The 10,368-nt window shown below is 41.3% G+C and overlaps 1 protein-coding gene across 1 annotated transcript in view; it reads left to right on the top strand.

Moving 5' to 3' along the window:
• The first annotated feature begins 3,641 nt into the window (after window positions 1-3,641).
• SESN3 (sestrin 3) overlaps window positions 3,642-10,368 on the top strand; it is an 81,422-nt gene continuing 74,695 nt past the window's right edge. Inside the window, exon 1 of the mRNA XM_027849353.1 lies at window positions 3,642-3,845. Coding sequence (XP_027705154.1) covers window positions 3,759-3,845 — 87 coding nt within the window. The 5' untranslated portion in view covers window positions 3,642-3,758. The remainder of the gene's footprint in view (window positions 3,846-10,368) is intronic.

The raw sequence follows: 10,368 nt of genomic DNA, 5'->3' as shown, positions 1-10,368 counted from the left end.
GCATACATTAGCTTGCCAGACATGGAGCATGGCTTAGTCTAAGGAAGCCATGGGTATGGTGACCATATATCCCAGAGCTGGGGTTGGGTGAGGGGGTTGGGGGGGGGGAAGGACAGTTCCAATTTCAAGAAAATAAAGTTTACTTTTAACTAGGCTTTGCAATAGGAATATGCTTTGCCAGATCAAGTTGCCTCATTTGGAGTCTGGAAAAAGTGGGCATATAAACTATCGGTGAACTATGGGATACAGTTAATGTGATATACTGGAAGGAACATTGGATTGGAAGTCACGAGACCTGAGTTTTAGTCTAGGCCCTGCCACTAGTTGTATAACTTTGGCCAAGTCATTTAACTTTTCTGAACCTTCACTTGTTAAAAAAAAAAAAAAAAAAAAAAAGACTGGACTATGGTCACAGATTTAGAGATAGAAAGGACCTTAGAAGTCACCCAGTCCAACCTCTTCATCTTACAAACGAGGAAAATAAATCCTAGAGAGGGCAAGTGTCTTGACCAATGTCACACGCCAAGATAGTAAGTGATAGGATTGGCATTCAAACCCAGGTCTCCGGCTCCATACTCAGTACTCTTTCCAGTAAACCACACTAATGGTCCCTAAAATTCTTTCCAGTTCCACATTCCATAATCCTAAATTAAAGGATAAGACTGTACTTTGAATCTTTTCCCTTCTCCCAAACAGAGGCTATAGGGGCAGTCTTGTATAGGTTTATACAAGAATGATTCCATGGGCTCTTGAGTATAATATCTTTTTTTAATTTTTTTTTTGATGGGGATAGAACTTCTGAATCTCAGGCCTGTGCTTAGCCCACTGTGTGTGTACAGTGGGAGAAGATTGGGGTAAGGCTGGATTTCTCAATAAAATACTACACAGTACTGCTATAACACTATTTGCTATAGAGAAATTCAGTGTAAGGTTAGATAATCTTGGACTCAATCCAGGGGGATTTAGTTACTGAACTACCTAAAGGACCTCATTAAGAAAATGGTTTCACCTATAAAGCCAAAAACAGTGACATAAGGAGGCTCCAGTGTAATAGTAAACACCACTGAAAAATTAAAATACCATTTGAGGGTATTCAATCCTATGTACCAAATTTATTTAATCTTCAGAGCTCCTCTCCTTTAAAAAACTAATTCACACAAAAACTGAATTAGAAGAATTAGAAGAAGGAGCCAGCCAGGATACAGCCCAAGAAATTTAGAACTAAAGGAGGAAACATATGTGCTCCAGTTCCTAGGGAAACTGCCTTGCTGACTTTCTTACTGTGTCCCTTGTTTCGCTGCACTGAAGGACATATGTTATATTTCTTCCTTTATGGAATTTCCTTGCTTTTACACTTTAATCTAGTTGAATATATTTTTTCTCTTTTCCAAATCCCATTACAGATTATGACTACACAGTACCAAGTGAGTTGGCATTTAGTAGTTATTTAGTTTAATCTCATTAAGTCAGTCAGTCAAACCAAATAAAACAAACCTTCGGGTTTGCCTTATCCATTTGATGAAATTAAATTTTTTAAAAAATTGCCAGGTTTCCATTCCCTTTGTCCGGTGTGTAGAGCTGCCTACGTATGTAAAGCTTTCACAAAGCGACACAGTGGAGGCAGCTGCTAGGAAAAGGAGAAAGAGACGGTTATACCCACTAATTTTCGTATAATAGCTTTGATATGCAAACTTGCTAGCTCCTCCAAGTGTACCTTTCTGATTTTGCATCACAACAAAACACTACACTGGGGAAACCAACCGGTGCAGCTCCATTAAAAATGCAGGCAAACTGAAACAGTAGATTTAAATCACCCCTACGGATTCTGTCAGCTGCAGTATCTCACCAATTCTGGATATGCTAGAGACCTTTAAAGCGGAAGAAGCTGAAAATACTGTTCCTGTCCTAGAGGCAAAAAACAGGTGATGTCATTCCTAAGATACTGCCATATGTGCTCACAGCCCAGCTATGATTCAAATAAAGGCAGACGTCTCCAGACCCCCCAAGCCATAGGTTTCGAAGTCATCATCTCCAGATCTCCTTATACTCGTGAGGAGGCATTCATTCGCGTTAGTTCATAACAACTGTCTTTGTTCTCACTGGATTTCAAATTTCTCAGGTCACGGACTGTAGGAGTATTATACCCACCCAGTCGAACCGGGGCGTGGGGGTTTGCTGGCAACACTAGAGAGACCCGGTTCTACCCATCCTGAGCTTAGAACACTTTCCACTGGACTCTTCGTCCTAATTATATATCGTCTCTTCTTTGCATTAGCATGGACGCGAAAAACCCTGACTCACCATTTGTTAAAAGCCCTGGGGAAGAGGGCATTAACAGCTCAACTACTCTAAAAGGCTCTACAGACAATTTAAAAAGCGCCTTCCTATACTGTTCTGGTGTCTGCATGCTTGCGATCAACTTGTCTCAAAGAAGAGTTCTGTTAAGAAGGCAGATGTGTCTCCTGTGGCCCCTTCCAGTCCCCCAAATAAATGCACTCTCCTCTTCTTTCTCCTTGATAAGAGTGTAAGAATGCATGGTCTAAGAACGAGGAGGAAGCTGCTAAACTAAGTGCTGGCTTTTGCTTTGACTGGTCACCGTTCACTGAAAATGTTCCCCCTTTACCCCATGCCTCATTTGATCCTTCGTAAAACAAGGTTAATGATAAATGATGCATAAAGTTTTTTGGGATCCTCAGATGCAAGGTGTGATGGGGCTGCAAAGTCTTCTGTACAAGGCTTTGCTTTTCCTTGGCTCAGCTAAAACAAACCCTAACCACTGAACTGTTGGCAGCAGAGGCTTAACCCCGCCCCCCCCAAGAGCACAGAAAACATTTAGCTCAATCTCAGACCCGCTCTAGTTCTCTCGCCTCCAGCTATTTATCTCACTGTCTTCTCCTTGCCTGCAGAGGAAGAAAAAAGGGGGCGGAGCCGGTCAAGAAGGGGGCAGGGCTACCTGAAGCTAATTTGCATACACGACACCCTTCCTCTCCTATTGGCTGAGAAGTGCATGCTGCGCTCTTTCCCTTCCACTAACCCGCCATCTCCCTACAGCTCGGGCCTCAGAAATAAACTCAACTTGCCCGGAGATTCAAGGCGACTTCGGCCCCGACGATTGGTCCGTGCTTCCCCCAGCCACGGGCGGTGGTCATTGGTTGAGGGCGAGAGCCGAGTGGGCGTGGCTGGGGCCCTCGGATTGGCCGGAGGGGGCGGTTCCGGGAGAGAGTGGAGGTGGCGAAGGTGGTGGGGAGGAGGGGGGCGGGGCCGTTCGGAGTTGCTGCTGCGGCGGCGGCGGCAGCGGCGGCGGCGGCAGCAGCGGCGGCGGTGGCGGCGGCGGTTCGTCTTTAGCCTGGTAGGGGGGAGGGGGCGGGGGGCCGGAGGAGGATGGGGGCGGGTGGAACCTCGGGCCGGTGAGGAGCAGCAGCCGCCGCCGCCGTAGTTGTCCGTCGTTGCTGCCGCTGCTGCTGCCGCTGCCGCTGTCGTCTCCTCCTCCTCGATCGCCGGCTGCAGCCGCTGCTTCCGTTCCCTGCTCCGGCTCCCCCGGTCGTCCCGTCCCGGTCCGGTCCAGAGCCCGACGATCCCGCCCCCTCCCCACCCCACCCCCAGGGGGAGTAGGAGTCGGAGGCCGGGGGTGGGCAGTGTGCGGCGGCGGGTCCTGCGGTGGTGGTGACACAGCGCTTCGCAGGGCTCTACCCCTCCGCGACCCCCCCATATTCCTGTCCCGGCCCCCGCCCTGTCCCTCCCGGTGCCCCTCGGCCAGGATGAACCGGAGCAGCAGCAGCAGCACCCCTGCCACCGCCTCCGCCGACTACCTGCTCTGCACCAACTGCCGGAAAGTGCTGCGGAAGGTACGGGACCCCCGTACCCTGGACATCGTCCCCCCCACTGCCCCCGGGGAACGTGGTTGGAGGGACCAGAGCTTGTAGCGTCCCCAGGCTCCAGGGGCGCCCGTCTGCTCCAGGGACTTCGGGGGGGGGGTTATCTGCGGTGTGTGTGTGTGTGTGTGTGTGTGTGTGTGTGTGTATTTGGCTGATTTTGCTTTCTTTTCTACTGTCCCCATTACCATTCTTTTTTTGTGTGTGGCGGTGGGAGAATGAAGGGGGGGACCTGTTTCTGTTGGCCCTTGCAACTTAATCCACCTCCCTCTGCAGTTTTTTATTGATACGCATATTGGTCTGTATAAAATCTTAAAAAGCCCGTCCGTTTAACCTAAAGAACCTGGTGAGCTTCTCTATGTGGGTTGGTTCCATCTTTTGCACACTGCCACCATCCATGTCTTCATCCCCCCCAATCCCTTTTTCGAGTCTTGTCGTTTTTATTCTTCTGTGCCTGGCTGTGGCTGAAATAACTGAAAAAAGCAACTCGAACTTTATGCCTGTGGGAAAATGCTAATCAATATTTCCCTAGGGAGACTGAGGTAGAGATGCCTACCCTCCCCCATTTTATCGAACCCCACTTCTTTTAAAAGTATTTTACTTGTCTTCCTGGATTAATCAGCCACACTCTTTGAGTGATTGGTAGAAAGTTCGCTCCAGTATTGTTTAGTATATCTGGCTTAATCTATTTTCTACTTGAAAGAAAAAAACAAACCCTTGGTGGGGAGGGGGGAAGTGCTCCTTTGGAATGAAAGGGCTTTTAATCAGACTTCAGCTTTGAAAAACCCCACTGGGTAATATTATAATCAGTTTATACTTCTTCCTCCCAACCAATTTCTACATTTGATTAAGTAGAAACATTAGTTGAGCTGCTTCTGTTTGTCCAGTGTAAATGAATTAAAATTGCTGAGCTGTGCAAATGCATCAGGACCGAAAGACCAAGTAGGAGGAATGCAGGACTGTTTTTAGTCAATTTCTCTAAATGCATTTTGCGCTGGGATTGTTCTTGTAAATATTAAAAAACCATGTAAGTAAGCAAGCTCAAATATTTGCGCTCTTTGTCCAAAAACTGTTTTTCTTCCTCTGTGGGTCAGGCCAAGTGCCAATCAAAGTTGTTTTTCAAGCCTCTTTTCCCTGCAGTAGGGCTGCTGGCTTTTTTTTTTTTTTTTTTAAGTCGTTTTATTTGAAGGGGTGAGGGAAGCAAAGGAATTGCAGATTTAAAGTTAAACCAAAAGTGAAATATGCCTTAAATTGTGTTTATCGGTTATGTTTCTATTAAAAAAAAGATTTTATTAAATGTGCATGCTTGGTATGTGCAGTTATTTTTTCCATAAACTCTGGGATCGTATTACAGTTGATACTTGCTCAGCTCATTGTAGCGCAGCTTGTGAGAAATGTAATGGATCAGAAGTGCAGATCAGCGCAGTTCGATGTTAACTGTTTCGCTGCAGGGCCAGATGTCATTCCACTGTTAGCTGTAGCTTATTTTTATTTAATTCCTATCAAAGTAAATCGAGCTATTAAAGTTTATTCGAGCCGATTGCTTAAACTCCACATGTGCATTATGAAAGTATCGATAATGAGTGCGCTATTGATTTAAGGAAAGAATTAAAATTTGTCTTAATGGCTTTTCTGTAGATAAATTATATCGTATAGTGATTTTTCTTTTGAAGCAACCATGTTTGGGAAGAGTCTGGCATTACTAAACTGTTAAAGTAGTCCTCATATTTTTAACATAATCTCTTTCCTAGATGTTGATTAAGGCATTTTTAAAAGCAAAAGTGAATGTTATGCATTTTCAAGTAATTATATTAGCTCCTTACAGATCTGTGCCATTGTTACTATTTTTAGTAACTTCAGCCATGTAATGTTGGCATATGCAGTAGCTTAAACTAACTTTAGGTGGAAATGGAATTGTTTGAGCCAGTTGTGGCATGACATTGCAGCATCTGTAGCTTTGGGGGAGTTACCATTCTTGATTGCTCTGAAAGTAAGATTGCCAGCTTTGTCTAAATATTGATTTTTGCAGATTGATGTTTTCTAACATTTAAGATTATTTTTACTAGTGAGAATAAACTTAAGTAAAATTCAATTTCTCAGTGTTTTCTTGAAAAATACTTTTTCCCTTTTTATCAATAATTTGTGATTATATTTTTCTTCCGTGGGTTCTGTGATATTCAGGTGGCTCCCTAAATATTTTTAATTTAATGTGCTCAGTTAAGAACTGTGAAAAGGATATCAATCATGCCTTCTGATTTTTTTTTTCAAATTATCACTACAGGTAGGAGAATGGATCAGCCTTTCACTCTGGATGTTGCCTTTGTGGGTGTGGTGGTTGCATAGTTTATATTTTGTAACTTCAAAGAATTCAGAATTCACCTTCCACTAAGTAATTGGCTTTAGCCCCAGGGACATATGGATAAAACCAGAATTTTGTATTTAACCTGAATTTGTTTCTCAGAAATACGGAATAAATTTAGATTGCTTCTGTTTTTTTGATATGAACAATTCTGTAGTTAGTAGGTCAACAAAAATAGAGGTATATAATAGACTTGGGTAAAAAACAACAACAAAACACATCACCAAACCAAAATTGCCAATCTTTAAAGATACATTCCTGTCTCTTGTTCTTCACATACAATTGCATTGGTTCTAAACATTGTTGTGATAAAGGTGGGAATTTTGATAACTAGTTTTTTGAAGTTTGAAATACTCTTTTGGAGTAGAATTTAGCCTGGCCAAAGCCAGCTGGATTTGATCCTTCTGTCTTATTCCAAAGTGGTGGGCCAAACAATTAAAGAAGAGTAACCGAAGATCAATCCATACAGCATCTCTTCCTGTCAGCAAGCAGTGATAGCTAGGTGGCATTGTGGATGGAGCCTGAGCCTGGAATCAGGAAGATCTGAGTTCAAAGCCAGCCTCCACACTTACAAGCTGTGTGACCCTGGGCAAGTGACCTAACCCTGTTTTCCTCAGTTTCCTCTTCTGTAATATGAGCTGGATAAGGAAGTGGCAAACCTCTCCAGTATTTTTGCTTTTAAAAAAAAAAAAAGACAAGTGGAGTTATAAAGAGTTGGACACAATTCAACAACAACAAATAGCATAGCGCAGTCACCTTTAGGGATTCTGTAGTCAGTGCCCCTGATGAAATGAATGAGACGACTTACTGACCCATGAAAATTGAACATTAATAATTTTTCATGTGCATTTCTATACTTTTAGCAATACTTACAGTTTTGAATTGGCTACTGCACTTTGCCACAAAAATCAGATGTTTTTACAACTTTAATTGTCATGAAAGACGATTTAAAAATTAATGTGGTGACCACCTTAAATCTCTAAATAGAATTATTTTGGATTGTACCCTCATTTGAGAGTATGAGTTAACAGTTATAGTTTTCCTTTCTTTATTCTTGTTAACTTATTTAATTTTCCCAAAGCAGTATTTTATGCTCAGTGCACTTTTCCTTTGGAGAAATGTTCAAACTTGGTGAAATACAGGATTTTCTCTTAATAATGGTACAGGCAAGAGCAACACCTTTTTTTGGCTAAAAAGTTCTTCATAGTGTGACTATGGCTTTTTAGACTTGGATCTTTTGGTAATTGTAGCTTTTCTAATGTATGTAATTATGCTGTTCAGTAGAGACAAAGCGATTATGTTCTCAGCTAGAACTATTTATACATTGATTTTAAATTTGCATTTTTCTATTGGTGTTCTACCTACTTTAAAAAAACCCAACCTTTGGTTAGATACTTTAATTATTTCAAATTTAAATTTATTGAAACAAAGTTTTAAAACTTTAACAGAAGGGGGGAAATCTACTAGCTAGAAATAAAGAATGAAACTGAGATTGATGGGAGATTATTTAGTTTTGAACCAGATAAATCAGAGGATAGAAGGTAATTCCCAAGAATCTCCCTAAGTTTTAAGGGAAGGATAGGAAACTTCCCTATATCTCTTTAGATATGTGTTTTTTCATTTGCCCTTTTTCTAAAAACAAGCAATCAAGCATTTTCAAGGCACTTATTATGTGCCAGGTTTAAGAGTGAAATAACAAACATTATACTAATGTTCACTGGGACACTAAGGCCACAAGTGACTATTAGGTCTTTTTAAGTTGACTGAAACAGGGTTGGCCAGGTGGCTCTCCTTAGACTTTGTGATATTTTATTCAGTTAATATTTATAGATGTATAGAAAGAGGCAGTGGTCTAATGGATAGCATGCTGAACTTGGGTTGAAGAAGACCTTGGGCTACAGGCAGGTAAGTCACTTAGCTTCTTTTTATCCTAGGTAACTATTATAGGCTAGTTGCCCCTGCTACACTTAGGAAACATTGCTGTATTGATGTGCTATCTATAGAATATTCATAGGTTCCTGATTCTTGAATAGGTACTATGGAATAGGAAGGTGTAACTAAGGGAATTATGTAATTTAAAAGACTTGGTCAAGGATTGACCCCCGACACAACACTCAAGTATTCCTCCGAATTTACCCCTACTCCTCCGTATACCAAGCATCTGTCCTCTGTGGTCTAAACCAGTTATGTCAGACTCAAATAGAAACTGATCCCTGTGGCCTGCCTATGGACTTAGGAAACTACGTTATCTATGTTGTATTTTATCTTTACTTACTTTGTTAAACATTTGGAAGCTGTGCAAGTTTGATACCTTTGGTCTAATCCAGCCTTATGTAGCCTCTGAGCCACCACCTGAGGGTATCCCCAGGATACCTTAAAGATCTTGAACAGAATCCCATTCTTTGCCAACTTTTCATGTCACTGAAATTTACCTGTCGTATGTCACAGAATCACTTGTGTGGAGAGGGACCTCAGAGATCAAATAGGAATCCTCCTCTGTGCCACCCTGACAAGTGGCATCCAGCCTCTGCTTAAAGATTTCTGTTGATAGAGATCCAATGATCTGCTGACACCTACTTCATCTACCTCATGCTTTCTGTGCCTCAAGCCAGGCTTTCTGCCCATTCCAAAGTAATAATGAATGAATTTGATAAACTAATCATAAGCTCATAAATGGGAGGGACTCTAGTCTTAAGAGTCACCTCTCTCATAGGTCGTATATTTTCATCCCAGATAGATGAGAAGACAATAACAGAGCATCTATCTACTTTGAGTGACTTTTGGGCTATCTAGTCCCTGGTAAGTCGTGCTCTAGGTAAATGACTGGAAGCAGACACGTGACCTCAGTTTTCTAAAACCAAAAAAGGGGAATTCTGGAAACTGTAATTTCTTTGCCTGGTGTTAATCTCAGTGAATTTCCAGAATGGATTATTAGATGGATGTATCTTGGAAAAGGAAGATCATAGAATTATAGTTGGAAGGGACTTTAGAGGTCATTGATTTCAACCACCTTATTTTACAGATGAGAAAAATGAAGCTTACAGAGTTTAAGTGACTTGCCCAGGGTCACACAGATAGTAAGCAGCAAATCCAGAATTCAAACCTGGACCCTCTGACTAAATCCAGCACTCTTTCCATTGTACCATGTGTTAGTACTAACTTCCTAAACCATGTCAAACCATACTAATATTATTTTGTCTAGGGGGTTGGGTATGAGATGGGGAAAAAAGGGAGGGGCTTTACTAACATGGTAGATCAAGGGAATGCTATAGACATAGCTTATATTTCAGTAAAGTGCAGGCCCTCTTCCAATTATAGACTGGATGGTTTGGCAGATCCACATAGCTTGTTGAACAAGGTGTTGATTTTCAGCCTAGAGGGAGTTATATAGCCAAGGACCATAGGCCTCAGACCTCAGCAGTGTACTGTTTGATAATATTTTAATCAACAATTTCTAGATATATAAGTTACATAAATACTGTATTAATATTTCTGGATGACATAAAGTTTAGAGTGATAACTAATTTGTTGAGTTAACAACAGCATCAGGATTTAAATATGTTGATAGGTAGACTGAAACAATCAAGTTGAAATTTGATGGTGCTAAATGTAAAACCTTGCTCTTTCATGGAACAGTTTCATCAGTTACAGCATGGAAGTGACCTAACTTAATAGAAGTTTATGTGGAAAAGACTTAAGAATTTTAATTAATTATAAGCTGAATATGAATTTCAACTATGGTATGACTGCTCAAGAAAGTAATAACAATCTTAGTCTGCTTCAATATAAATATGTTATCCAGAAAAAGTAGGTTATGGTCTTATTGTATGCTGTGCTAGTCAAACGCTTCCTAGAGTTTGTATTAAGCTCCAGGTGCCACATTATTAAGAGAGAATTTGATAACAACAACTGACATTTATATAATGGGTTTAAAATTTGCAAAGAATTTTTACACCTTATTTCATTTGAACATCACAGCAACCCTTTACAGTAGATATCATTAAGTGGAGCATCAAGTCTAGTGCCATAGAGTAACCTACATAGACTTTTTGATTTATACCAGAAAAGGGTACTCAGAAGGAGATTACAGAGGTGAAGATTTTACTTGGTTTTTCCCACATTTTGATACTTAGCACG

This window comes from Vombatus ursinus, unplaced genomic scaffold, assembly GCF_900497805.2.
Source record: "Vombatus ursinus unplaced genomic scaffold, bare-nosed wombat genome assembly UNPS02007344.1, whole genome shotgun sequence".
Taxonomy (NCBI): Eukaryota; Metazoa; Chordata; class Mammalia; order Diprotodontia; family Vombatidae; genus Vombatus; species Vombatus ursinus.
Note: the sequence above shows the minus strand (reverse complement) of the source record. Positions and strands in the feature narration are given on the sequence as shown.